Source organism: Colletotrichum scovillei (assembly GCF_011075155.1).
Source record: "Colletotrichum scovillei strain TJNH1 chromosome Unknown Contig00002, whole genome shotgun sequence".
Lineage (NCBI taxonomy): Eukaryota > Fungi > Ascomycota > Sordariomycetes > Glomerellales > Glomerellaceae > Colletotrichum > Colletotrichum scovillei.
The window spans coordinates 604,542-630,696 of NW_023336260.1; the positions used below are offsets into that span (position 1 = coordinate 604,542).

The 26,155-nt window shown below is 53.5% G+C and overlaps 10 protein-coding genes across 10 annotated transcripts; 5 read left to right on the forward strand and 5 right to left on the reverse strand.

Moving 5' to 3' along the window:
- Positions 1–202: 202 nt before the first annotated feature.
- On the reverse strand, positions 203–720 carry HER10_EVM0007367 (glutathione-dependent formaldehyde-activating enzyme; the record flags this gene model as incomplete). The annotated part of the gene is made up of 2 exons (XM_035476925.1): positions 203–490; positions 559–720. The coding sequence occupies 2 exons, from the start codon at positions 718–720 to the stop codon at positions 203–205; spliced, it is 450 nt and encodes a 149-aa protein (XP_035337360.1).
- Positions 721–1,360: 640 nt separating this feature from the next.
- Positions 1,361–5,142, forward strand: HER10_EVM0002059 (uncharacterized protein; the record flags this gene model as incomplete). Its single annotated transcript, XM_035471785.1, has 6 exons — positions 1,361–1,453; positions 1,657–2,113; positions 2,173–2,465; positions 2,539–2,657; positions 2,721–3,522; positions 5,089–5,142. The coding sequence occupies 6 exons, from the start codon at positions 1,361–1,363 to the stop codon at positions 5,140–5,142; spliced, it is 1,818 nt and encodes a 605-aa protein (XP_035336945.1).
- Positions 5,143–5,686: 544 nt separating this feature from the next.
- HER10_EVM0010678 (short-chain dehydrogenase) lies at positions 5,687–7,172 on the forward strand (the record flags this gene model as incomplete). The annotated part of the gene is made up of 4 exons (XM_035480130.1): positions 5,687–5,993; positions 6,060–6,292; positions 6,421–6,802; positions 6,875–7,172. The coding sequence occupies exons 1-4, from the start codon at positions 5,950–5,952 to the stop codon at positions 7,170–7,172; spliced, it is 957 nt and encodes a 318-aa protein (XP_035337644.1). The 5' UTR covers positions 5,687–5,949.
- Positions 7,173–7,275: 103 nt separating this feature from the next.
- Positions 7,276–8,162, reverse strand: HER10_EVM0000789 (uncharacterized protein). Its single transcript, XM_035470557.1, has 2 exons — positions 7,903–8,162; positions 7,276–7,832 (listed from the first exon to the last, which is right to left on the reverse strand). The coding sequence occupies exons 1-2, from the start codon at positions 8,072–8,074 to the stop codon at positions 7,381–7,383; spliced, it is 624 nt and encodes a 207-aa protein (XP_035336839.1). The 5' UTR covers positions 8,075–8,162; the 3' UTR covers positions 7,276–7,380.
- A 320-nt stretch (positions 8,163–8,482) lies between these two features.
- Positions 8,483–10,553, reverse strand: HER10_EVM0004039 (choline transporter; the record flags this gene model as incomplete). The annotated part of the gene is made up of 7 exons (XM_035473698.1): positions 10,306–10,553; positions 10,155–10,237; positions 9,490–10,066; positions 9,234–9,439; positions 9,066–9,177; positions 8,765–9,001; positions 8,483–8,712 (listed from the first exon to the last, which is right to left on the reverse strand). The coding sequence occupies exons 1-7, from the start codon at positions 10,517–10,519 to the stop codon at positions 8,483–8,485; spliced, it is 1,659 nt and encodes a 552-aa protein (XP_035337096.1). The 5' UTR covers positions 10,520–10,553.
- Positions 10,554–13,442: 2,889 nt separating this feature from the next.
- On the forward strand, positions 13,443–14,561 carry HER10_EVM0009828 (uncharacterized protein; the record flags this gene model as incomplete). The annotated part of the gene is made up of 2 exons (XM_035479301.1): positions 13,443–13,630; positions 13,685–14,561. 2 exons carry the CDS (start codon positions 13,443–13,445, stop codon positions 14,559–14,561), a joined length of 1,065 nt encoding a protein of 354 aa, XP_035337573.1.
- Positions 14,562–14,945: 384 nt separating this feature from the next.
- On the forward strand, positions 14,946–17,237 carry HER10_EVM0005140 (HET domain-containing protein; the record flags this gene model as incomplete). Its single annotated transcript, XM_035474764.1, has 1 exon — positions 14,946–17,237. The coding sequence occupies one exon, from the start codon at positions 14,946–14,948 to the stop codon at positions 17,235–17,237; it is 2,292 nt and encodes a 763-aa protein (XP_035337183.1).
- Positions 17,238–18,180: 943 nt separating this feature from the next.
- HER10_EVM0009616 (uncharacterized protein) lies at positions 18,181–20,008 on the forward strand (the record flags this gene model as incomplete). Its single annotated transcript, XM_035479100.1, has 6 exons — positions 18,181–18,505; positions 18,710–18,793; positions 18,850–18,948; positions 19,023–19,456; positions 19,556–19,699; positions 19,742–20,008. 6 exons carry the CDS (start codon positions 18,181–18,183, stop codon positions 20,006–20,008), a joined length of 1,353 nt encoding a protein of 450 aa, XP_035337551.1.
- Positions 20,009–20,357: 349 nt separating this feature from the next.
- On the reverse strand, positions 20,358–20,952 carry HER10_EVM0002321 (PAP2 superfamily protein; the record flags this gene model as incomplete). Its single annotated transcript, XM_035472037.1, has 2 exons — positions 20,358–20,749; positions 20,814–20,952. The coding sequence occupies 2 exons, from the start codon at positions 20,950–20,952 to the stop codon at positions 20,358–20,360; spliced, it is 531 nt and encodes a 176-aa protein (XP_035336968.1).
- A 2,222-nt stretch (positions 20,953–23,174) lies between these two features.
- Positions 23,175–26,051, reverse strand: HER10_EVM0007861 (NGP1NT domain-containing protein). The gene is made up of 4 exons (XM_035477402.1): positions 25,816–26,051; positions 25,017–25,749; positions 24,403–24,679; positions 23,175–24,345 (listed from the first exon to the last, which is right to left on the reverse strand). The coding sequence occupies exons 1-4, from the start codon at positions 25,911–25,913 to the stop codon at positions 23,615–23,617; spliced, it is 1,839 nt and encodes a 612-aa protein (XP_035337396.1). The 5' UTR covers positions 25,914–26,051; the 3' UTR covers positions 23,175–23,614.
- Between the last annotated feature and the right edge of the window lie 104 nt (positions 26,052–26,155).

Here is a 26,155-nt window from a genome sequence, read left to right on the forward strand (position 1 = left end):
TATCAACAGCCAATCAAGCCAGCCTTTCGAGCGAGGGCAGATATATTTTCTTCTTCGTCTCTGAATTGCCCTTGAGTCAGGAGATGGAGCGGGACGGCCCAGACAAGGCTATCTAAACCTCGTGGTTCTCACCTTGCTTTGCGCCTTGCATACGACACATAGGAACGCCAATACCAAATCCATCTGGTGTGGCATAAGCAATTCACATCGTATCTTTTTGCGCAGTTCCAATAGTCGTCAACCACTTCGCCTTGCGAATACAGAAAAACTCCAACTTTGGCTTCCACAGCTCGACGCCATCCCCCTCCACACCCTGCACGTCATCCATCGTCCCGGACGTGACGGCGATCCGGCCGGGATCCTTTTCGCTGACGACGAACAGCGAAGAGCCGCAGGCGCCGCAGAACGAGCGCTCTAGCGAGTTGCCCGAGTTGGACGTCCCGGCCTTGTAGACTTTGATCTTCTTCTCCGGGTCTTCGACGGTGAGGTTCTAGATTTTTTGGATAATTGATAAGTAACTGATAGCTGGAAACTCGGAATGCGGGAATCTTATCGTACCTTTGTCTCGACTAAGCTGTTCGCGCCGAAGGACGAACCCGTAAATTTGCGGCAGCTGTTGCAGTGGCAGACAACTCCGAATCCGAATCCGCCGGCAACGGTGTACTTGACCGAGCCGCAGAGGCAGCCACCGGTGATATTCGTTGGCGTCTGACCGGTCATAATTGTCATTGAGGTTCGAAATGAATGTAATTGACTACGGGCGCTCGATGGCGAAAGAAAGAACGCAAATGTCGTGATGCGGAATTCATTTTCTATTATAGAAACTCATTTCTCTTCTTCTAGGGTGGAAAAAACTGTCGCAAATGCTGGATTCATCTCGCACCTTCCGTTCCGTCTCACCGCCGGGTATAATCTCACCCACAGATCGTGTCCCGTCCCGCAGGCAGCCTTTTCATGCAAGTAAGCGCCGCCAGCTGGTGTCGATCTCTCTAAAGTGCGACGCCTCACAGTAACGGAAACAAATCGTCAAATCGTACGTGACCTTCGTGAGACACAAAATGAGGGGGGAAAGTCGGCGCTGAATGCATCAAAATGCATCAATCCGAAAAGGGACAAAAGAGACAGAGCAAACAATGTGCTGAGAAAATGTCAAAAGCGGCCTGTTGGTTCAGGTGCTCGTCCACTCATCTTATCCCGTACTATCTCTCAATCGAGACATGGACCTATATCTCATTCAGCCCTCAGCCGTGGCTGAATTGAGAGCGTGTCAGTGGTTCAAAGGCCGGATCTAGTGCTTCGTTCCCCTCTCACTTTTGCTTCATCTTCAACATGCTGAGCTGAGTATCATGAATCGAATATCATGGCCTCTGAATCGTCAAAGCCGCCAACCGCCGCGAAGAGACGGGCGAGGCTCCAGAAATCGTGCACCGAGTGTCAAAGGCGGAAGCAGAAGGTGAGTTGACCAAAAGTCCAACACAAATCAACACCAAGTCACCCGCCATGTAACGGCATCACATACCCAGGAACGACCCGAACCTGATCACTTGAATCCCATCGAGTTCATGCAAGACTGACAGGATGGACATGTCATAGTGCATAATTCGACAGCCTGAGACGCAGTGCGTCAACTGCTCGAGGCGGTTCCCTCCCGTGGAGTGTACCATTGTCCAACTTGGACCATGTCTCCCAAAGCCGGTGTACGAAACACAGGTCCTCACCTTTGACTTGTCCTCGCTTTCCACGAAATCGGAGAAGCAGACAGAGGTGATCTCACACGGTCCCTGTGTCACTTCGCTACCCGGTATCGCGTCCCTGGACTTACCCGGTCGACTACCTGTTCGAAATCGCTGCAGGGAGCAGCTAAGGTCGAGATGCCTTGCGGCCCATGATCACGCACGCCATGGAGGAGACTGCTGTAAGGACCATCGAGAAGATGAGAGGGCCATGTTGAAGGGCAAGACTCGCGCCAACCTCTTTCTCGATGGAGATGGTGATCCCCATGCCTTCTTCCATAACGGTATCGCATCGATCGGTGGTATCCTCACTGAAGTTACGACCCTTCACGGCATGCCACTCCCGGAAGGGCCCAGAACGACGGAGCTTTTACACTTCTGTAAGATGGCCAGTATCATCATCACTTGGAGCATTGGTAGCTGACGAGACCGCCCACAGATGTTCACTTTGTCGCACCCAACATGGTGTCGATTGATGGCCAGAGTCAGCCACCCGTGTTCCTCAAGGAGGTCCTGCCTTGGATGCTGCAATCCCCTCTGTTTCCCAATATCGGCATCCTCATGTCCTCGATGACCCAGTCGCTTGAGCGAGGGACAGAAGTGGCAAAGAGCCCCGAGTCGCTCGCCCTAAAGTCCTGGGTGCTGTCGATGATAGCGGACTACATGCGGCGACCGTTCGACGCTATCGCGGTTGAGATGGTCCGGTGCATTGTGAATCTGGTCGTCATGGAGGTGAGTGCAGCGTCTTGTCCTGGTCACAGCTTCGTGAACCATTCCCAACGAGAAACTGATTTTCCTCTCAAAGTGGTTTTGGGGAGCCGACGAGAGCATGTTTGCTCACATGAGAGGCATCAAGCGCATGATCAAACTCCGTAAAGGCATGCGAGGGCTGAGAGATATAGTAGGCGAATCAATCATAATTCTGTAAGTCCAATGAGTTCGTGTCCAAGCTTGAAGCAATTTGTAAGTACTGATAACCTCTGAAAGGACTGATTATGAGATTGCTTGTGCCTTTGAGACGGATCTCTACTGGTTAGAGAACGACCCAGCGCGTGACGAAGAGATACCTGTCCCGACGACCTGGCCAGACTGCTATGACAGCCCCTTACTGGCGCCCGCACCGCGGTTCGAGAGCATCGCAGAGAAGCTCGGCATCTGCGGCGCGACGGCCAAGATCCTGGACGACGTGCGGTTTCTCACGGAGTCCGCCACATCGGCATCGGCGATGACTTCGGCGGCGAGCAAATCAAAGATTCGATCAACCGCATCATGGCTGTACGACAAGCTGCGGGAACAAGGCACAGCAGCGGCAGCAGGAGCAACATCAGCAGCCAGACCCACAGAAGTCGCCTCTTACTTCTCCGAAAAGGAACGGATCCACGAAACCGTCAGGATCGCCGCCGTAATTTACAGCTGGTCCATCAAGTCTCTGCGCCAGATTTCGCGCTTCGACGACGCTGATATGCTCCAGGCGGCGTATGCCAGCCTGACGAGCGTGAGCATGACGACGTGGAAGGGGATCCCGGGGATCTTCCTCTGGGTGATGCTGGTGGCGGTCCCGAACGCGGCGGCGGATGCCAAGGGCAGATTCGTGAGGAGGAAGATGGCCGTAACTGGGCTATCGATTGGGTTCGAGGACTTCGCGCTGGGAATATCGTACCTCAAGGCGTTTTGGAGCGTGCAGCGGTGGATCGCCAGGGAAGGGGCCGGCGAGGGCGATGGCGAGGGCGGCGCCGGGGTGCAGAGGCTGGAGGATAAGTGGTCTTTTGGGTCTTGGCCGGAGGTGTCGGTATAGTTCACGATGGTCCTGAGAGTCACGAGAGCATCAGACCCTCGCAGGCTTGCGCGTTGTGTTGTTCTGGCCCCGGGGTGCTGGGTTGCGGATTTGCGGTACGGGATAGCCTACGGGATATCCGTACGGAGCCGAGCACGGGATAGGGGGAGGATGGTGGGGAGGGGGGGCAAGCTCATCCTGCGGCGTCACGAAGACATCAGATGCTTGAATTGTCTGACATTTGAACGATGGGTTTGCTGACCGATCTTTGGGTTTTGCTTCTTCATTTTGTTGGGTTCCAGTCTGTTGGTGGCGCAGGCAATGAGATACAACACACATGATCACAAAAGGCAAATAGTTTGATGCTCATTCTGAGCTTCTGCCACTCTGGTATCAGTGAGTAAAGGCATGGAGTAGGGGTGAGTAGGGATGAGGAGGGATCAAGGAGGGACGAGAAAGGGATGAGCAGCTCGGATTTCCTAAAGGAGCAATCCGGTGGACCGGGACCGCATGCGCAAAGCAACACTGCACTCCGCATTTCTCCCCCGGACGCAGCTGTCTCCCCACCGCTCGAAAGTCTCTACCTTGCCGTATTAGTCTCTGTTTGGTTGACATGCGCAGTCCAGTGTCTAGCGTGCGTAGTAGTGGCTATCTGGATGTGTACCGACGTGTTAGGTTTCCGCCGCCCAGGTAAGGTTACTCAGGTATCTGTGAATGTTGGTCTGGACTCTAGAACTGAGAGGCAGGGATGATAATGGGGGTGGATATGAGTTCTGGACCCTACGTTGCAGTTCAGACCCAGTTTAGGTCCCTTGATTTTTTCTGCTCCATTCTCACGAAGCTTCACAATACAAATCTGAGTCTCTGACAGTCTGAGTGCTCAAGAAACAAACATCCGCAGTTCCGTCCCAATAGTGTGGCGGCTGTGGCCAGAGATGAGTATGGGAATGAGAAATGGAGCCAAGCCCCACGAGAGCCTTACCAGAACCCTTCTCAAAGACTCAGAGAATCAGAGCTCAGACATGTCGGGGCGTCTCGCAGCCCAACGGGTGGTAGTTGAACCTGCCATTTTCCGTTTCATGCCAGTGAAAACTTGAAAAAGTGGTGAATCGTGATGTGGTTCTTTCGGTAAACCAACCGATTTTCCGCACCGCGGGCAGCCGGTTGAGTTTCCGCCGCGCGCGGAGGGGTCCAAAGGTGGAGTATTCCCGATTGCCCGCCCCCATGTTCCCATGTCTCCATGTCCCCATGTCTCTCACCCAAGCAAAGACTAGACTCTCACGCGGGAGCGCGTCCAACTGCTTTCCCGGAGCTTTTGGAACCAGTTTTGGCACCAGGGAACCGGGGGGAGTCCATGCAGAGACACAGAGACACAGAGACACGGGAACACGGGGGCAAGGCGGGGGCGTTCCAATCTCTATTCTGAAATCTGACATCCCGCATGACCTGTCTCGGACATCGCAGACCCATCTTTGAAGGTTCTAGCCCTCGATGAGAGAGAAGTCTGGAGCTCCATTGCTGCACATGCTGCCCATGGCATGCAACGAAACGTACCCGCCGGCGTGGATGGACAAACCTTAGATTTGCAGGTCCCGCAGAGACTCCAACGAGCAGCAAAAAAAACAGTGGTGTTAGGGGTTCCGTTTCTAAGAAAAGATGAGGCGAAGGGAGCTTCGAGCTTGATACCGCACACTAGACACACTGCAGTACGTGTTACCGGTAACTTGACGGCACACGAGCGAGCCCGACGTCTCGTCACCAGTCCATTTCCGGAACCGGCAGAGACGATACATACGACCTAGTATAGACAATCCTAGACAGCTCACCATAACGCAAGCTCCCCCGTCAGTCCAATCCCATCCCCTTGTTCCTTCGCCCGCCGCGGCCGGCGCTAGCCCGTTGGTTGCTAAAACGGATGCTCATTGTTGCTCGGGATTGCTGATCTTGATCTTGCCATGGCCCATGGGGGTATGGGCCAAGGGTCATGGCATGACGGGAAGAACTTAGACGGTGAGGGGGTGTGAGAGGCGTGGGAAGCAATGGGACGAGACGTGGGTGCGGGGAAGCTCATCCCATTGGGAAAAGGGTGAAAGGCAGAGCTCGACGATGTATAAGAGGACGGCTTCACGATGGTGTCCTAACCTCTTAGTCTCTCTTCACTATCACACACACTTTTCATCATCATCACTCCTCTCGTCTTATAGACAATAAGCAAGCTATACCAGAGTTCCATCGACTTTCAACCATCATTCTATTTGGTCCAACACACCCTCCCATCTCGGCCCGTCTTAGTTTTAACTAGCATCAACCACCTCCGTCATCAAACTACCTCTCACGGAACCAACCGCATCATCTAGATACCTGAAGAAGCCAACAAGAAGGCCTCTTCCCTCCCATCCTCCTACCCAGGAACTTCCACCAAAAACACACAGCAGAAGAAAAATGTCTCCCGCAGCTCTCGTTGAAGCCGGCAGCAACATGTCACGGTACCTAACCCGCGTCCGGCCACTCCGTCTCATTGGACCTCATCTGACCCCAAGGAAACTTCCCAGACTCGCAGTACAGCCCGTCGAAGCCCCCGTCGTGGCACCCGCAAACCCCCTCGTCGCGCAGGAGAGGAGCTTCAACTCGACCCCCAAGTCCCTCGGCCTCGGGGCCACGACCCCCCAGGTCGCCCGCGGCCTCCCCGAGTTCAGCCTACAGGGCAAGGTCATTGTCGTCTCTGGTGGCGCGCGCGGACTCGGCCTCACGCAGGCTGAGGCTCTCCTCGAAGCTGGCGCAATAGGTAAAGAATCAACTCTTCTAACAATCTTCAACTCTCTCTCCCTCCCTGTCTTTTCTTTAAGAGAGACATATACTCTATAGATGTGTCATTACACAAATGCAAAGCGCAAGACTAACATCGACCCCTAGTCCACGCCATCGACCGCCTCCCTACCCCCGACCCCGACTTTGAAAAGGTCGCCCTCCGCGCCACCGCCGAGCTCGGCACCTCCCTCTCCTACCACCAAGTCGACGTCCGCGACGTCGCACAGCTCAACGACATCGTCGAGGGCATCGCCAACCAGCACGGCCGCATGGACGGCCTCATCGCCGCCGCGGGCATCCAACAGGAGACCCCCGCGCTCGAGTACAAGGCCGAGGACGTCGACCGCATGATGGGCGTCAACGTCACCGGCTCCTTCATGACCGCCCAGGCCGTCGCGCGCCAGATGGTTCGGCTCGGCACCGGCGGCAGCATCGTCTTGATTGCCAGCATGAGCGGCACCGTTGCCAACAGAGGATTGATCTGCCCGTAAGTTTTCTTATACCTACAAACTTGATTTCCATCAAAACAGTATCAAGATGGCTGATACTGGTACTATAGCGCATACAACGCTTCCAAGGCTGCTGTCCTGCAGCTCGGCCGTAACCTGGCCGCCGAATGGGGCGCCCACGGCATCCGCGTCAACACCATCTCGCCCGGCTACATCGTCACCGCCATGGTCGAGGCGCTCTTCGTGGAGTACCCGGAGCGCAAGGTCGAGTGGCCCAAGCACAACATGCTCAACAGGCTCAGCCAGCCCAGCGAATACCGCGGCGCCGCCGTGTTCCTGCTCAGCGACGCCAGCAGCTTCATGACGGGCAGCGACCTGCGCATCGATGGTGGACACTGCGCCTGGTAAAAACCTCGGGACAGACTGGAAAAGGAAAAGCGGGCTTAATGATTGTTTTTGGGGTCTTTTGATGATTAGTCGTTAATTATTTCCAAAGACTATGGAGGAGTTTGGGAGCTTTTGTGGTTTTCGTAGAGCAGTATACCTATAATTACAATTTTTATACACCTTCAACAACTTTTCCCAACAAACACACTCTCTCTGCGCGAATGCCAACTCAAGCAGGCGACGTGATCCCAATACGTCCCAACCTCGCCACAACTCCAGCCTTCAAATCCAGCCTCGCCTCAATCTCAGCGGGCGAGTGTCCCCTCTCGCGCATCAGGTGCATCTGAATAATCGTCTTGAGATCCAAGAACTCCCTCCCGCCACTGCTGCTGCGTCCGAGCCCGTCAAACTCGGCATCGGCCTCTTGTTGAAGCCGGCGGCGGGCTTCGAGAGTGCCGAGCGTCGCGTTGCGGGATGTTGACGGGAACAAGGGGCCCGGGTTCTGGATTAGGTCGGCGTGAGGACTCGGACCGGGGCGGCTGCCTGCGACGGGAGCGGGGCCGGCGCTGGCTGTTGATGTGGAGGAGAAGGTTGGGTTCGGCTGGACGATGCCCATTTGGCGGAGGCGCGAGGAGAATTCGGCGGTGACCTCGGGGTTTGTGGTTGTGGCGGATGTGAGATCTGGGTCCTGGCGGTCAGCTTTGAGGTCATGATTGATCGAGAAGTCCAGTGTGTGAGAGTTCAAACTGACCTTCTGGTTTGAGTGTCGCCGTCTTCGCCTGTGACTGGGCCTGCGCAGGCTGCGTTGGAGGGGCAGCGGGAGCTGCTCTCGCGGCGGTTGACGGTGGTGGTACGGCGCCCGGAGCGCGGGTCGGGAATTTGCGAGCTACGCCTTGCGCGGCCTTTGAGGAAGAGGATCCCATTACTTCGAAACTGATTGGTGTAATGTGGTGGGCGAGAATCGGAGGGGGGAAGTCGAAGGGAGAATCAGGATCGAATGGGAGAATTGGCGGGAAAGAGAGAAATGCGACCGAGGAAGCTCGAGATTCCTTGCGGCAAACGATGGAATTCTTATCGATAAGGACGACAGGGACCATGACGCATCCATTTCTGGGGTACGTATCGTAAGATGAGTTTGATCCTGTCTGGTTGGTCAATTCACCGAGTTTCCGCGGAGCTCTCGGTGTGGCTCTCGGTCTGCTTTTGAGGGACGCGTCAAGATATGATCTTTGGTCCCTTCCATTTCAAAGAGCTTAGATATCCAATATAAGCTGATCACATCATATCTTAGTTCCATCAACTGCCGTCTACTCTAATAAGTACCTTAATCTTCATTGCAATGCGTGAGGTTCCTTCAGCTCTGACGAAGCGACAGTCGTCGTGTTCTTCTCCGTAGCGATGGGGCTTACACCTTCGGTAGCAATGTAAAGATCCATCACCTTGGGTCCAGGATAATGATGGACCGCGTGGACCGCCCACCACAGTCCCGTAATCGCCACCGTTCCCACCAAAATGACTGCACTCCAGTTCATCGTCGCTACTGTCGTGGGCAACACGAATGCTGATGTACTCGTTAGGGCTTGGCCAGACTTATGGATCGGACAAGGACTTACGGAAACAGAACATGATATCAAATAAGACAATGAATAGCACAGCCAGTCCGTTGATAATGTATCCCGCCTTTCCTAGATGGAAGGGTCCACGAGGGAAGTACTTTCGCCTCGAGAGCATGTTTGCTGCGAATGGGATGGCGTATGAGACGGATGTCAGAATGATGAACGAGCTTGCCAGTGCTAGGAAGGCTGCTGAGCTTCCGAGGGGTATGGCACCCAGACCGGTTGCGACGACACCTGAACATCGATGTTAATCTCTGAATCATTGAGGTTGGGGGGAGACGAGAACGCGGTGACGTACAGACAAACAAGGTTGACCAAATAGGACAGCTCAGGCGCTCATTAACCTGAGCGAAGACATTGGAGAGTGGCACAGCATTATCGCGTGCGAGCGCCCAGTAGGTTCGCGAAACCTGAGAACGATATCAGCAACTGGAACCTCACAAGCTCAAGTGGATGGTAATCTCACCGTCAAAGTCAGGCCCACGCAACACGTCAGCGTACAGCCCAGCATGATGAATAGCAGACCAAACGCTGCGCCCGGATTCCGAATTCCATCGCTGTTCGTAGTGGCTTGCACATAAATGTTGGTCAGCGGGAAGGAGTTGAAACCGCCTTGGAGAGCCGTTATGTCCGTGATGGCATACGACAACGCGACGGCGAAGCAAAAGGCATCTATTGATGGTCAGTCGTGGGCTCAACATACTGGCAGACTATTGACTAACAGACGAAGCCCAGGGATATCTGCAAAAGGATAGCCTTTGGGAGGTCCTTTTTGGGATGTGGCATCTCTTCAGCCATGTGGGTTACCGAGTCAGGAGTCCCGATCGTGAAGGCACCATTGAGAACGCCCAGCAAGAAAGCAACGCCCCCTGACCACCCTGTGGCATTGTTCTCATCGAAAGAGCCCCATACAAAGTGATTGCTCGCATGTTGCTTCGGCATCGCCGCCAAAACGATAATGGTGACGACGCCTCCGACCAAAACAAAAATTGTTCCGGCTTGCTGAGTGTACGGAGCATACTTGTTGGCAAAGACAATGAAGGCCGCGCACCCCCAGAGGATGATGAGGTACCCGATGAAGACGTGGAAGGGCTGGCTGACGTAGGAATCCCAGTTCCAGACGGCGTACATGCTCACGGCCACATTGCTCGAGATCTGCAGCAGGGCTGCGAGCGAGAAGAGCCAGCCGTAAAAGTTGATCCACCCGGTGAAGAAGCCGAGTACCCGGCCCCAGCGAGGGCCGCCGGCGATGGTGGCCCAGTGGTAGACGCCGCCCGCGGTGGGGACTGACGAAGCGAGCTTGGAGAAAGGCGTCAGGCTCAGTGATTCACATTGTTTTGGAAAACGAGAGAGGTAGTTGCAAGAACTGAGATAAGAGAAGACAAACCTCTGATAAACTCAAGCCGATGAGGGAGTAGTAAAAGACGGCGACGAGAAGGCCGTAAATGATGCCGGGTGGGCCACCGTTGACTAGATTGATCCCGGCTCGTTACAACGTCCGGCTTGCAAACAATAGGCGTCTAGTTAGTAAAACTTACGGATTGACACAGAGATGGACGATCCCAAGGCGACCCAGGCGTTGTCCACCGTCAGAGCCATGCTTGCCAGTCCAAAGAAACCATATTGGCGATTCAATTGATCCTTGTAGCCTGCGGCATTCAAGCGTACTCCATCTTGTACGGCGACTACAGTCTCGTCATCGGACGTAGACGCAGACTCGGCAACTCTATCCCGTGCAAGAAATGCCTTCATTGCAGATCTTGACAACCAGAGAAATTGATTGACTGTAACCAGCCGGTACGAAAAGGCGTGGAGTGGGTGATATCGAAGCGCGAATACCACTAAAACAGCAGCAGCGCTAGAAAAGCTGGAAACGAAAGGGTGAAAGAGGAGGAAGATCAAATTCGAAACGGAAAGCAAGACAGTAACAGTCCGACGCACGACGCCTGTGAAATGCGACACAACGGACGAAATATGTAGGAAATCGAAAGGGCAGACGATAAGACGGTCTTGGTGGGTGACATTGTGCTTCTAATACGCCATGTCTTGGGACGGAAGAGCATCTCTCGCCCAAGTGGCTAGGAATATCAGATAACACTTGTGCGACGGCCATAGGTACAGATTTGGCGTCGCATTCAACAACCGACTTGTCAGCCTGCACAAGCGCCGGTTCTGCATATCAGAAAAGGGATGCCTCGGAGGGCTAGACATGTTCCATTGAGCTAGGCGTGCTGCGAAACGCCCTGCCCAGGGTCTTGGCTACCAGAAGAAACGCGCTGGTACCCTGTTTCTGAGGATTCCGGTCGCCTCCAAAGCAGAGCCATTGTACGCTACGCGATACGTGGGACGGGCCGTTCGATCTCTAACTCACGACATTGTAAGGTCTTCTTTGGTCCACTTGGAGAGTGAGCGGATCATAAGGCATATCGTGCAGTCTGGGGAGATAGAGAGGAAGCTGAGTCGAAAAGGGAGGCCGAATATTGACAAATCGCGGCACACAACGTTCGGTGGCTAGGTAAAACGGATACATGCGGGAACGCTTGAGCAGAAGTAAGCTTTCTCAGGGGCGATGCCGAGTGGCTTGAGCCCCTATGGCTCGGCCCAGATCATAGATGGGGCCCCCCTTGGATACCTGCGATCTCAGTGGGAACGACGACCAACCCCATGGCCCGTCCACGTGTGGCTGACCAGGGAAACCAGCCGAGGCGCATTCTTTAGGGAGTACGGATACCTACTGATTGATGAGATGCTCATCGAAAACGCCTCTCTGCTTCATGTCAGACTTGCTGTGGTAAAGTTCGCGATGAAACCCGTGCTCTGGGTGTGGGTCATGGATGACCATTAAAGAATTGATCGAATTGATCGAATTGATCTTCCACCGGCAGATGGGCAAGCGGCCGATGTGACGATGACTGCTTGTACCAAGTGTAGCCGAGACGGCCTATTCCGCTATTGGACTTCGTATATGAATGAGGCCCTTGTCTGAAGCAAGGAGGCTGGAGCTGGCGAAAGTCGAGATGCGTGTCTCACTGCTGCCGCCTAGATGGAAGAGGCACTGAGATAGAGAGAGAGATGGGACCCAGGCCTGGGGGCCTGCTAGTTTTCGCCCGATGGCCAACCTCGAGCTTTCGGGCCATTTCATTGGCAAGTCTTGGCAAGGTGATGGGTGGTAGTAGAGTTCCAAGTGCTGACCACTTGTTGAATAATTGCTTGGATCCGCGCAACGGCGATTAGAAAGACCTGAGAAATCTTACCAAAAGGCGAGAACCAGTAAGTAATCAAGCATGAACCGAATTAGAACCAGTGGGAGGGTATTTGCATCTTCTTATCGAATCAGAGCGGTCTCGTCGACGATAATAAAAAAGCTTGATGAAAAGGAATATGGGAATGGAAGGATTCAAGCATTCAAGAACCATACAATGAGATACTTAGGTACACCCCGCTAGAAGCATCCCCGCAGTGCGGCAGCTTAGCGCCGAAGACCCGTTATTTGTTTGCATACCTGCCGATTATCGCCTAGCGCTGTCCCCTTTTGGATAAACTAGCGAGAAAGGGCCAGAAGCTTAACAGCGCGCCAAGTGGGTCGAAACGTTGCACCCAGGAAGGAGCTCAGGAAAGTTGGACGAAGGAACATTCACTTGCACATCTTCTCAGTCATGGGCTTTTCCATCAATCCAGTGTTTTGCATTCAATTGCCATCCTCACATGCTTCATGAGCCGTCATATCATAGATGGTCTTTTCGTGACCTCAAAGCCTCTCAATCTTGACTTCACCATGTCTGCTACTCAGCCAGCGACTCATCCTTGCTTCCACGTTGCGCCGCCTCGCCAACGTCGGACTGATTGGCGGGCATTTCTCCCCAAAGCTTCGTCAAACTTTGTGAAATTCGACAGGTGGACCCTGCTGCAAACTTAACGGCCATCAAAGGGCAAGCTACAGGGCTCGCCGAACATCTCAATTCCATTTCCAAGTGGGCCAGCGCAAACCACGAACTCCTCATACGGGGAAATGCCACCTTGCTTACTTTTGCCGTTGAGCTTCTTATATGACTTTGACTGACAAATCGCCCAAGCGAGTTGAATAAATGCTTACCAACCTTGATGTAATATACAGTCACTTTATTCAAGAACTCAGTGACGAAGTTCCGCAATCTCAGCAGTCCAAGACTCCAAATGCAACACTGAAGAACGAGTCGATATCCATCCAATTTCCGATCAAAGCTTGTCTGTCTGGCCATTGCCGATGTCGACATCCGGAACCTGCCTGTCACCTCAAACGCCCAGACAATGCTCTCATAACTGCCGGTTCTATCATCCCGGGACGGTGCCGGATGGGTTCGGGCCATCCAAGGTCATCCCTTCTAATCAGGGGTCCTGTCCCAGACACCATGTGGCGTTCAACATCTCTCCTTACGACGGGAATGCAAGCATTTATATGAGTAAATGACCACCAGCAGCTCTTTCGAGTAGTATCCACCTGGATTTCAAGGAGAGCGGAGTCTAGTCGTCTACTTGACCCATGTTCATCGTCATCTGAAGATGATACTTAGGAGGTGGTCATCCATCTTGGTAGCTGAAAATGCCCAGAGTCTTGTTTCCGTCATCGTTCTCACTACTTTCGTTTCTAACTTTCTTCAACTTGCCGTAACGCCCGTGGCGTTCAACGCAGCTTACAATGAGTAGCTTCAAGCACGTAGCAGTAGCTCTCGCCTTCCTTCTGTGCATGATTTCTCAAGCAGAAAGCTCTCCGAAGCCAGCGAGACAATGTCCGCCTCTGAAGAAGGGCAGCTTTGTTGTTCAACAGTACCAACTCTATCCCGAAAATGCGGACTGGGACGTCAACAACTGCATCGTCTATTTTGGGTAAGCTTACATGTATCACTCACACATAATTCATGGTGCTAAGGCAGAGGCAAGATCACTCTTCAATGCTAGCGTTGTAGTTTACGATCCTTACAAGGACACCGTCCTCGATATCTTGACGTTCGACGGCATCACACACAACCCTGCCTTACATATCGGTGGTGTGCAGGTAGACACTCGCACCAAACTAGTCTCGATTGTAGTCGACGCCGCTGCCCCCTTTAATACTGGCGGCAAAGATGTGTCGGGTGACAACTTCATCATCAAGTACGACCCGGCAAAAAAGCAGGTCCTGTGGAACAAGAACATCACGGCCGTGACCAAAGGGGAATACGGAGGCTTCCAGGACATTGAGCACGACACACACGGCAACACCTACGTCGTTGGCTCGTTCCCGGGTACAATCATGAAAGTCGACCGCCAAGGCTCTGCCGTCGTCCCGTGGTACCTCCCTGCGAAAATTGACCACACGAAGATGGGCTTCTCCGGCCTCGCAGCCACTGGCAATATCCTGCTGTCCAACAATAACGAGGACGCCCAGATCTACCGGTTCGATATGAAAGCGGACAAGGGCGCTCCCGTGCTCGTGCCGAGGTCGCCGAATGTGACGCTGGCGGGCACCGATGCCATCTATCTTCCACCAAGGTACGGTGGAAAGGTGCTGCTCATCGCTGAGAATACCAAAGGCGTGACTGTTTTGCGGTCAAAAGATGGGTCCTGGAAGTCTGCCGAGCACCTTGGCACGGTACCGAATAATTCCACTGATGCTCAAGGAGGGATTGTCACTGCTCCGGTACAAGTTGGCGACAGTCTGTTCATGGTTGAGGAGTTCTTTGCGGATGCTCCTGTCGCAGGCTCTACTTCTGGGAATAGGACTAGTTTCCCGATGGTGGACATCACCTCGCAGGTTGAGGATCTTCTCAAGAAGTGAGGGAATCACGACCCAACATAGTAATCATTGTGAATACACTCTTCGTCAACGCAGGAATTCCTAGATCCTCATCGCCACCTCAAGAAGGCGAATTATATCTACTCACTCAACTAGGTCTTAGTCGAGACCGCTTTCCGGCGCCCCTTGAATTGACAAGCCCCTGGTCAATTGTCTGACATGCATAAGTCTGCAGGCATCCACAATCGCGCATCAACAGTCAAGTGCCTATTGGATATGCGGATTCAATCTAGTCCACACCACTCGCCGATAGTAGGGCTACGACGTCAACCCAATAGCTCGTTATCACGGCCAATATTTGCCGAGTTCGCTCTCAGTGCCCTTCCAGTACTATGATGCCTTGATAACGAGAAGTCTTCGCCTATCATGCCCTCACCATCACCAGAGCCTCACTCATGCGAGTGGTGTCGCAGGCTCCTCGTCATACACGCCGAAGCCGATATTCCGCGTCGGGATCGGAGCGATAGACACGACGCAAGGTGGAACAAGATCGTCTTCGACGCCAGTCTCACGGATCTCCTGCATGTTCAGCAGAAAACATGTGCCTTCATAGACTGGATCCTCGACGGGGAGTGCATCGCAAGACCAGACATTGGTGAATGCGTCGACAACATATCTGGCGAGGTCTATCAGATGGACCTAGAAGAGCTCGAGCAGTTCCACGGCCAGATTGACAAGGACCCGGACTGCAGGCTTCCCTCCATGCGCCATGCCGTCCAGAGCCGCAGCGATGGGTACGTCGACTACGTCCTCGTAGCCGAGACGAATCCCCCGTTCCGTATGGGTGGTGACCACACGCCAGACGTCCTGACTATAGAATACTTTGGGCTTTGGGACCCGCGCACAAAGCTCGTCTCGTATAGGACGGTCAAGGGTCTGCAGATATGTACGCCTCATGATAACGCGGCAGCCAGCGACTTCTGGACCCGGCCAATACAGAATGATCCTGCGAATTGTCTGCCCGCAGTGAAGTCATGGCTGGCAGACTGCGAGGCTAAGCACGAGAAGTGTAGAGAGCTGAAGACGCAGTCTGGGCCGTCGGCACTCAGGCCTGTTAGGCTGATTTATATTGGTGCAAACTCTACAGCTGGAAGCTTTTCGCTGCGTTTGCAAGATACGGCGAACCTGAACCCTTTACCGAGATTCGCAGCTTTGAGCTATTGCTGGGGCGGCAACCAGACGGTGAAATGCGAAATGTCTACGCTAGAGGCATTCAAAAAGGATATTCCCTTTGAGAAGCTGCCTCGGACTATACAGGACGCCGTCAAAGTCTGCTCGCAGCTCGGAGTCGAGTATATCTGGGTCGATGCTCTATGCATCATTCAAAATGAAGGAAACGACGAGAAGATTCTGGAAATCGCTAAGATGCCGTACATCTATGGTCAAGCGTCTTTCACCGTTATGGCATCCAGAGCCAAGACTGCGTGGGAAGGGTTCCTCCAGGACAGAGAGTCGTTCAAAGAGTCTGATCAAGCGTTTATTCTCTCATGGCAGTCTGAAAAGGGTGAGATGGGATCGATTATCTTGATCGAGATGGAGACAGGGCACGAACCTATTGATGAGCGGGGGTGGACTTTCCAAGAACGTCTTTTATCTCTCAGGATCGTCGAGTTCGGAACACGGCAAACTAGATGGAGCTGTCAAGAATCAATTCCATCAATCACCGGGAACGACACGTTATACGGTCTCGACGTCGGTGAGGGTGCAACCGACGGCTGGAGAAAGATTGCAGAGCCCAATGACCTCAGGCAGGATTCGTTCAACTGGGGCTACTGCTCAAAGACTCCATCCCCGTGGGGCGCTCTGGTAGATATCTACACCAGCCGTACTCTATCCTTCAACACTGATCGTGCTCTGGCCATGTCGGGAGTCGCGGAGCGCTTCGCCGTGTTGACTGGCGATGAGTACGCCGCTGGTCTCTGGAAAAGGAGCATTCGCGACGAGTTGCTCTGGAGAGTGGAGCAGGATGAGCGGCTAAATCGGGCTGCGGTCTATCAGGGGCCTTCGTGGTCATGGTTTGCCGTCAATAGCAGTGTGAGAGCTTACGTGGCTTTGGGTGACGGTTGGGAAATCCCTACATTCGATGGCGATGTGACGGATGCGACAGAAGTCTACCACGCCGAAGTCATGTCTGTTTCGGCCGAGCCAGTGAACAAGAAAGCTCCCTACGGCGACGTCCGTGGCGACTCAGGTCGGCTTAGACTCCGTGGGAGACTTGCGGCGGCCACCCTCATCAATAATTTGACAGGGAACTCGGAGAATGATCCGGAAGATGCCTTTGATATAACTAGTCCTCAGAGCTCACAAGGCATTCTCGATTCAGGGGCCAAGCTCATGGGTACCAGAAACATCAGCTGTCACCTTGATTGCCTAGATGAAGTAGACGTCAAGTCTGCAGGCTCTGAGGGGTACGTGGCACTGGAGATCAAGAGAGTGCGCGGGTACTCTGCCGACTGGACTATACTCGGATTGATTCTACAGCCGGTCAAGATGAATGGGGGAAGTTCGTTGAATGGTGTGCCAGCTTACAAAAGAATTGGCACGTTTGAGTTGGAGTTGGAGACTACATTTGACGACTTGGATGACGATGAGAGCCTTCAGAGCGAGGAACGTTGCTTCTTCGACTTCATCCAACCACAAGTGATAGAGATATTTTGATAGACACGGCGAAGATTGAATATTCTCCATTCTAGTTAGCAGAACCAGAGTACATGCAAAGTTCGAGGACTGTTGGCTCACAACAGGGCCCAAGTCGTATCTCCTTACTTTTATCACATACCCATCCTTTCTCTTGATGACTTTCTACATGTTGGGATACATGTAGAGTCTTGCTACGTGCGCAGGATTAGTCGAAACAACGAGAACAAAGGCAAATGTACGATACGCTACCGTCTAAATTGTTCTGTCACTTCTCTCATAAACTACTTGCTACGTCTTTATCCGCCTTTCTAGTTGGGAGCTACTCGTCATCCTCTGCATCGAGTCTCAACTAGAATCCTGTAGTCTTCTCTAGTCTCATCTTGACTTGACTTGTAGCATAGACGTGTCTCGGCAGGACTCGATCAACGCGAGCACAACGCCTTGCTCTTAGTACAAGTTGTCAAAGAAATCGAGGTCTTGTAGCTTCATGGCCTCATGCTCCCTTGTTAAGCAGACTGAGGTCATACACCATAGCCACGACAACCCATTAATTTGAATGCACCAGCCGGGCGATGTGCGTCCTTTCTCGGAGCAAGACTCTTCCACAGTGTCCAGGACTCCTCTCGAAGTCAGGCCAGGTGCCTCGATATTTTATGGGCCTCGAAGACAGGCTGTGAACGATGGCTAAGCAGTCATACCCTCAAGCTATATCCTTCCCACATTGAATCCCGCTTTTACTTTCCACATCTCTTCTGCCTTATCATCTCTCTCATCTCCCTCATTCCCATCATATTCCACCTTGAGTAAGTAAGTCATCGATATATTATCACACGTTAACCGAATTGAGAGATAACAGAGCCTTCAAGAAATGGAAGCTAACGAGTAGTAGAATTACAGAAATCAAAACATTCGCGTTACTCGTAGTAACTGGAGCCATCTTCTGCCCGCCATAGACATACCGATGGACCGAAACGAAAAGCTGAAGGTCCAGACCCGGGCTAAGATTTTGAGAAGGCTCAACCGAGAGAATACAGCACACCTAGGTGAAGATGAATTCCAGAATCAAGGGGACCGGATGCGTGGAAATCCTACAACAGTAAGACATCGGATCGATACATCGGTAAGAAATAGCATGAATGGCAGTGCTCCTGTCGCATTCATTGGCCCATTTGGCGGTGGCGGCGCTGCTCCTGCGAGTATTCCTGCTGGGAGAGCTCCGAGCACCCAGGCGCCGACACCTCCCCGTCCCGGCCTTGGATCTTCTTCACCTTCACAACTCCGCCCCGGTACGTTTCCTATACTCCTTGGCCAGATCGAGTCCTTACTGATCAAACTTAGCGAGCCCAGCGAACTCATGCCCCAACGTCCAGTCTACAACTCCATCTCATCAGACGATACCGCCATCCATTCTGCAACATTATTTTCGTGAGTCTCATCCCATTAGCAAAACCCATTTATTTGATGAACTTCTCATTGATTTGACCTAGCAGAATCCACTACTTCAAGTCCTGTCGGCCCGGTCGGGGTACCCCAGCACTCGGTGATGAATATCTCACCTCCGCAGCACTCGTTGCGTACGTCTCAACTCCAAGCTCATGACCTTGCCCGCTTCTCCGCTAATCAATCTCAGCGAATGTGACGACATTCAGCCCCAGTGGCCGTCCGGTGCAGAACCCGATGGTGGCGGCGCTTTTGTCCGGGCAGCAGCCCCCTTTGAAGGCGCGACTTCGTGAGATCCATCCCATCCCGGCTAACCATTTCTTACTTCTTTTTTCATCTCACTAATTCCTACCTCGGAAACAGAGATGGACAAGAATCGAAGAGCCTCAGTCGTTAAGATTGCCAGCCGGCAGAAGCCTCTGAATTCGAGCAGCCCCCCGATCCCCTCTGCCCTCCGAAGTGTCAATTCCCCTCCTTTGTCTCTCGAGAGCACCACCGACGAGTCGAGCAGCGATGAGCTCATCGTTACGAACCGCGGCCATCCGGCCAGCCAAGTTCATCAGACTCAGAGCAGCATGAGAATGAATATCGATCCCTCGTTCAGCCACCTGGCTCCTCCCATGTCTCCGAACGAACTCTTCAGCGCATTCTCATCCATGAATACGTTCGCAGCCAACAACCCGCCTCCTTCCTTGCCCCCGAACGACCTGCTCGCGAACCCGGGCCCTGCTTGGAACTTGGACCTGCTCCAGAGCCCTCAACTCGGGCCCATTCTCTCACCGCCAGCGGAGATCGCAGTCAGGGTCGGCAACGCGCGCGCCCTCGCTCACAACGGCTACTTTGGCCCCTTTGATATCGGCCGCCTCACCTGCCTCATTGATCCGTATACTGGCGAGCCCAACCCCATCGCCGAGACACGCCCCGATTGCAACGGCAACATGGTCACGTACGACATCCACACCAACGAGGCCATCCTCGACGTCGAGCCCTGCGAGACTGGCACCGCCCAGTGGGGCAGGAAGGGCGAGTTCACTGGCTTTGTAGAGTCGAGCGCCGCTTCGTGGGTGCTTGGTCCCGGATAGAACCCGGCCATGCCCCCGCCTCAAGTCGAGGAAATGAAGGATCCGCGCTTCAAGCCGAACGCAAAGGATGCCTGGATGGGCGCCAGGCTGGGCGAAGGCACTCAATCTGTCATAGCTCATGACTATGATGTCCCGGCTGCGATACCTAATACGGGTCCGACGCCGTCTTGGATCAAGGAGACCAATGACATTCTGGGTATTCCGAACGAGGATGACGAGGATGAGCCGGATCTCTTCGAATATTACGATTTGGATTTTGACGATTGATTATCAATCGTCAGTACTTGGGTCATAAGCATTTGGATGGAACTCTTTCTCACTTGGAGAACAAGGTCTGCTTTAGGAACTAGGCCGAAGATTCAGATCTGAATAGCCATCAGAATCGAAACGAAGCGTTTATGAGTACATGTATTGATTAGGAAAAGTATCCTCCCTTTGTATTCCTTATTACGGGACATCTTGCATGCAAAGCGTGAACAAAGTCGTGGTCCCGCGTTGAAGCGATCCATCCCCAGGACTGATGTCTTCTACATCAATCTTCAGTCAGTCCGAGTGTGCTCAACACACATCTTAAGCCTCAACCGGAGCTCGAGATTGCTATCCTTCACCTCAACAATCACCTTCCAGGAGGCGGCATAGGCTTGGTTCCGTTCTGAGGGGTAGCCGTCCCATTAGCAGGAGGAGACATCCCTCCGCCTCCGTGGCCACCACCACCTCCACCTCCTCCGGGAGGCTTGTCACCTCCACCTCCTCCGGGGGGCTTGTCACCGCCGCCGCCAGGAGGCTTGTCACCCATACCCTCGCCACGTCCACAACCACTCATGTAGAGCGTAATCTCACCACAGTTGACACCCTGGTCGTTCTTCTTGTATAGGTTGTACGTCTGGTTCTCGGCCTCGCACTGGAAGTACCGCGTCTGCTCCTGGAACGTCATCTTGCCGTCGCAGCCTACGCTCCAACCCTTGTCGGGCTTCTGTCCCGGATCACACTGGAGTGTCTCGGTAGGAGCTGTTCAAGCATGTTAGTCCATCTGTTTTGTTGGAAGTGAAGGGGAGAATGGTTCAAAACTTACGAGTCCACCACATGCCGCGTCGGCGGGTATCGACAATCTCGCCCTTTTCCATGCGGAGGATGACAGGCTCGAGACCGATTCTCAGCTGGCCGCTTTCCAGTTGACCGACCCAGCCCGAGACGGAGCCCTTGGCTCGCATGCGGAACGAGTTGCATTCCGTCATGCCGCCGCCTCCTTTTCCGCCTCCTCCACCTCCACCGCCGCCAGGCTTGTCACCGCCCGGCTTGTCGCCCCCGCCTCCACCGCCTCCATGACCGCCTCCGTTGCCTCCTTTGCAGTCATCTCCTCCCTTTCCACCACCGCCACCGCCTCCGCCGCCGCCTCCACCGGGCATTCCAGGCATACCGGGAGGCTTATCACCACCTCCACCGGGCATACCGGGAGGCATACCAGGCGGCTGCTTGCCTCCATGACCGCCCTTGCAGTCGTCTCCGCCCTTACCACCACCTCCACCGCCGTTTCCGCCGCCTTCACCAGGCTTGCCTCCGCCCTCGCCGCCGCCTCCGTGACCTCCACCTCCACCGCCGCCGCCACCACCGGGCATACCGGGCGGCTTATCACCGCCCTTACACTCTCCACCGCCGTGACCGCCGCCTCCTCCTCCGCCTCCGGGGTAATGTTCCGAGTCCATGGTGTTGTTAGTCTCCCTGGGCACGAGGGCTAGAGCGAGAGAGCTCGTGGCCAGGGATACAACTGTAACTAAAGAAAGACGCATCTTCTTCTTGTTTTTCCTATGCTGTGCTGTTTTTGCGTGTTGCTCCGTCTACGTCTACGAGAGACTAGAAGTGGAGTTGGTTGTACTAGTGATGACGACAAACGGTCACTCACCAACCGTAAACTAGGGCTCCGAGGTAAGAAAGTAATAACCTCGTGACGATGGCCCGTGTTCCAGGGGAGAAAAAGGATGATGTGCTGGGTAAGGTTTACAAAAAGAGAAGAAGCCTTTTGATCCTTCTTCCAGCACAAACTAGAAGCGAATGCTGGGTGGTGGTGTTCGTGTAAGAAAAAGGGGTGAAGAGGTAAGGAGACTAACACTCTAACGGGAGGAAGACTTTGATCTTTTTATGCTTTCTGGAAATCACCCTGAAGTTTGAGTATTTGCCGAAGTTCCCTCGTTCTTGTCTCAATCTACGAAAGGGAAAGGCGAGGCGGGGTTCAAACATCTGTACACACACCCACCCTCGCATACAATACTGGCGAACACGAAATAGTCTTTTTTGACTTGACTAGTAGTTACCCGAGAGCAGAAAATCCGAGTAAGGAAGGGACACACACACAACGTCGAGCGAGAAGTGAGGGGACGAGAGGAGGCGGAGGAGGGGTGTGACGGACAGACCGGCGTGTTTGGTTTCCACGATGTTCGACTCTTCATGAGGAGAGTGAAAAGAAGCGTACCCAGCAAGGTAAGGTAAGGTAAGGTGAGGTACCTACATGTGGGCAAGGGCAAGGGTTGCTCTGTCATCCAGCAAGAGACAAAAACCAAGGCAGAGGGGGAACAAGAAAGAGGGTGAGAGAAACCAGACAAGCAAAACATCGGATTACACGGTCCACGTGGGGTCGACGGAGACTTGCCCTCTCGTCGGAATTATTCCTCCAAAGAGACGCCTGACTGTGTATGTGTGTGTGTTGGTTGTTGTTGAGTTGAGTCTCCCAAGTCTCGAATCGGAGAGGGACGTTGTAAGAACTCTAAATAAACCTTCTCTCACGACTCATATTCATCAGACGATCGTCGACACACTTCTCTTCTTGCAATCGAGATGGAGGGGGTAGGAGAGGGGAAGGGGGGTCGGTAGTGCCAGAAAGAGTAGGAGAGCCAAGAAGAAAAGGGACCGTTTCCACGCTAGATGAAAAGAAGGAAACCCTTTCTTTGCAGACACAAGCGAAAGAAAGAACAAACTTTGCTTTTCAATGAGGAAAGAGTCGAGTCGGGTCAGGTTCGCTAGTTGAGACGGGGTGAAGTTGAGGGAAACTCTCCTGCTTAGTCGTGACGAGGAACCTTACGTCGGAACTTTAAACAACATCATCGAATCCCCGTTTCTCCGTTGGCCGATGTCTTGTTTTTTTTTCTGCTCAAGTTGCAAGGGTCGACGTCGCGGCGAGACAACCGACAAAGCGAACGACAGAAGCCGAAAGAGGGAACATGAGGGGAAAGAGGGCACAGGAACAAAGTTTTCATCGGTGAATCATGTTTTTGTATTCTTGTCTGACTGACGGCGACCAGTCTGTTGACTGTCTATCTCTAGATTCTTTTGTTTCTAGTTCGGTTCTTTCTGAACTGAAGAGACCTCGTTTAAAAGAGGCTTTAGGTATGGACAATATCTATCCACAGATGGCAACTTGCCAATCGAGATAGATCATCTGGGGGTATCATACGGTAACAACGCTGAGCGTAACATCCCTCGATAGAGATGGCGGGGGAATAAACTTTGGGAAACATCCCGCGGCTGGCGCCCGTGCTGAGCTGGAGAAACAGGGAAGGGCGGAAACCCGGGGTCTGCGTCCTACGGCAGAGCCGCAATCAGGTGCCGACGCTGGACAGCCTCAATGTCTGGAAACATTCAGGTGTCGTGAAACGGCTGCCCTGGCTGGCCCGTGATTTTCGCAGGACAAAGGCCTGACGATTCCTGGACGTCCCCGATTGCGGACGGTGCGGCCAAACTCGCTTTTCGTTTCGTTTTGATTTTTTCCGAGTCAGCCTCAGCCCAAGTGGACTCGCCGCTTCCCACCTGTGCTGGTGAGGCTGCCGAAACTTCGGCGTTGCAGCGGAAGAGATTCATCTAGCAGGTTCTCGCCTGAGGATTTCACGTCTTTGTCTTTCTTCTCTTCTTGGAGGCGTTGCTAGCACTACGATCCGATACAGCACGGACCGAGGTGTTGTAGCTTGTCTCCGAGGCAGCGCCGTCACCACCATCTTCACTCGCAGAGTCATCGTCTGATATATCATCCAGCGGGATCATGTCGTCCGAGGCCTCACCTGCGTCTTCAGATGCCTCGGCCAAGGACTTGTCACCCTCAGCCTTGTCATCGTCAGACCCGAAACCTTCAAACTCCTCATCGTCCCCTTCTTCTTCGTCACTGGAGGGTCCCATTGACGTATCGGCCACGCTCTCGGCCACATCAGTTGCGTCACGCTTCCGCTTCTGGGGCATCTCGCCAAGCCTGCCACCACGGCCCTCAATGCCCTCGGGAGTCTCCGTGCCTTCTTCCTCGACAGGCGCGGGAGTGAACCAAGGGATCTTGCCACGCATGAAGTCGTTGAGGACCATCTTGGCAACACCGTCCAAGTCGGCCTCTCCGTGCTTCAACAGACGACCACCCTTTCGGGCAAGCATCTCGAGGAACTCAACGTGATTGGTCCAACCCTTGAGTCCATATGTTCTCTCCATGTGATGTGTCTTCACCTTCTCGAGCACAGCAGGGATGTACTGCTCAGGGTTGTGGACGTTCTCAACACGAACAACACCTCTCAGGAGAAGATCCTGAGGGGTGTCGGTCTGCGACGGCGGCACAATACCGGGGCAATCAATCATGTCTATGAGAGATTAGTTCCATGTTCAAATACGTCGAAAAGAATGAATCAATGACTTACAGATCTTGCGGGTGAGTGTAATGTACTGCCAGACCTTGGTTTCACCGGGAATCGGTGCAACGTTGGCGACCTTCTTCTGTCTCAGGGTGTTGACGATGGAACTCTTGCCGACGTTGGGGTAACCGATAAGACCAACAGAGATCTGCTTGCGGTCGCTGTGGAGCTTGGCATACTGTCTGAGCAGCTCAATCAGACTACCCTTTCCGAAGGGATTCGTCAGACTGGAGTGCATCGCCAGCGTAGGCTTGTCCTTTGAGAAGTGCTTCACCCAACGGGCCTGTATCGAATTAGCTTCTGCATGAAGCAAATAATTGAAGAATCAAAGTGATCTGGAAAGTATGTATGCTTCACTACTAAGAAATACCACCATCGAAAGGCTCGAAAGAGCACTGGCAGACTTCAACTCATCGGAAGCAATTCTGTCTCATGACAGGAAATCCAAAACGGATCCCATCAGCCCTGATCCAAGGATCAGGACAGCGAGACAGCCCTCGATTTTCCCAGTGTTTAACGGAGAACTTCCATTGTAAGCACTCAAAGAGTGCGGAACGCTTCCTGACAAAGACACTGGGGTATGGGATGGGAGTACAGAAAAAGGAGCTTGAAAAACTTACAGCAACACTGGTGGGCACCAAGTCCGTCTTGTTCAAGACGAAGATGAGATGCTTGTGAGGCGCCTCCTCGCGGAGATACTTCTCGACACTGCGACATCTCGTTCCCAGAGGGTCGCGAGCGTCCAAGACGTGGATGACAACGTCGGAGGAATCCAGCACACGGTACAGCTCGTTCCAGATACGCTTGCTCTGACCCTTGTTGAAGATGGGCTCGATCGACAAGGTGACGTGACTCTCGTCCTCGTCCGCACCACCAGATTGGCCGCTGAGCAGCTTGTTCCGCTCCTGGAGCTCATTGAACTTGTCAAGGTCCTTGTCGACCTCGCCAGCCAAATCCGCAATGGAACCGGCGCCAATCTTGACGCGCTTCCGCTGAGACTTGGGACCGAACGTGTCTCCAAAGGAGGACGTCTCGATCGTCATCTTGGCCTGGTGCTGCTTGATACCGTTGACGTTGTCGGCACCATCCTTGATCAAGGACATGGGCAGCTTGTTGCTCTTGAGCAGGACCGAGTAAGGGTCCGCGGCCTTCTCTGCCATGGCGCTCCGGAACGCCGTCAAGCTCTCCTGGGAGATGACACGGGTGTTACCGAACCACTTGCGGTTGGGCTCGATCCGGGCGTTGGGGATTTCTCGGCTCTGGAAGGAAGCGGCCTTGGTGATCTCGCCGTCGGCGTTGCGCTGCGGCTTGCCATCCTTGTACATGTTCAACTGCCTCACCCGCTTGGCAGAGCTGTAGACATTGCAGCGTCAGCAATCTGTTCGCAGATATCGAGCCAAGGGAGACTTGGAAACCTACCGGTAGAAATTTTCGCCCTTGACCTTGACATTGCCCATGCCATCGCCGGTCTTGCCCTGGCGAACCTTTCGGCTCGCCTCTTTCTTGCCGGTTCCCATCTTTTGTGACCGCGAACTCGCCCAGTCGTCGACCTTATTGAAATGAAAGGGAAGACTGAGGGAGAAGGGAGGGTTAGACTGGGCGGAAGTTGGAGTCGGTGAAGTTTTTAGAGAGGATTGAGAGAAGGAGGTTGGAGCTTCGCGCGCAGTAAAAAGGAAGTTCTTTCTCTTGCGGGTGGTGGGGTCCCTTGGGAATTTTTTAGTGGAGTTGCTGAAAATTTCTGGAGCACTTCGGGACGAAC

What these genes read in the sequence shown, in the direction of transcription:
- HER10_EVM0007861 (XM_035477402.1), bottom strand. Translation starts at nt 25,913, where the DNA reads ATGGGAACCGGCAAGAAAGAGGCGAGCCGAAAGGTTCGCCAGGGCAAG. An exon ending in TGGTGCCCACCAGTGTTGCT is followed by an intron (nt 24,680 to 25,016) that starts GTAAGTTTTTCA and finishes AATTCGATACAG; the next exon opens with GCCCGTTGGGTGAAGCACTT. An exon ending in TACACTCACCCGCAAGATCT is followed by an intron (nt 24,346 to 24,402) that starts GTAAGTCATTGA and finishes AATCTCTCATAG; the next exon opens with ACATGATTGATTGCCCCGGT.
- HER10_EVM0000789 (XM_035470557.1), bottom strand. Translation starts at nt 8,074, where the DNA reads ATGGGATCCTCTTCCTCAAAGGCCGCGCAAGGCGTAGCTCGCAAATTC. An exon ending in GGCGACACTCAAACCAGAAG is followed by an intron (nt 7,833 to 7,902) that starts GTCAGTTTGAAC and finishes GCCAGGACCCAG; the next exon opens with ATCTCACATCCGCCACAACC.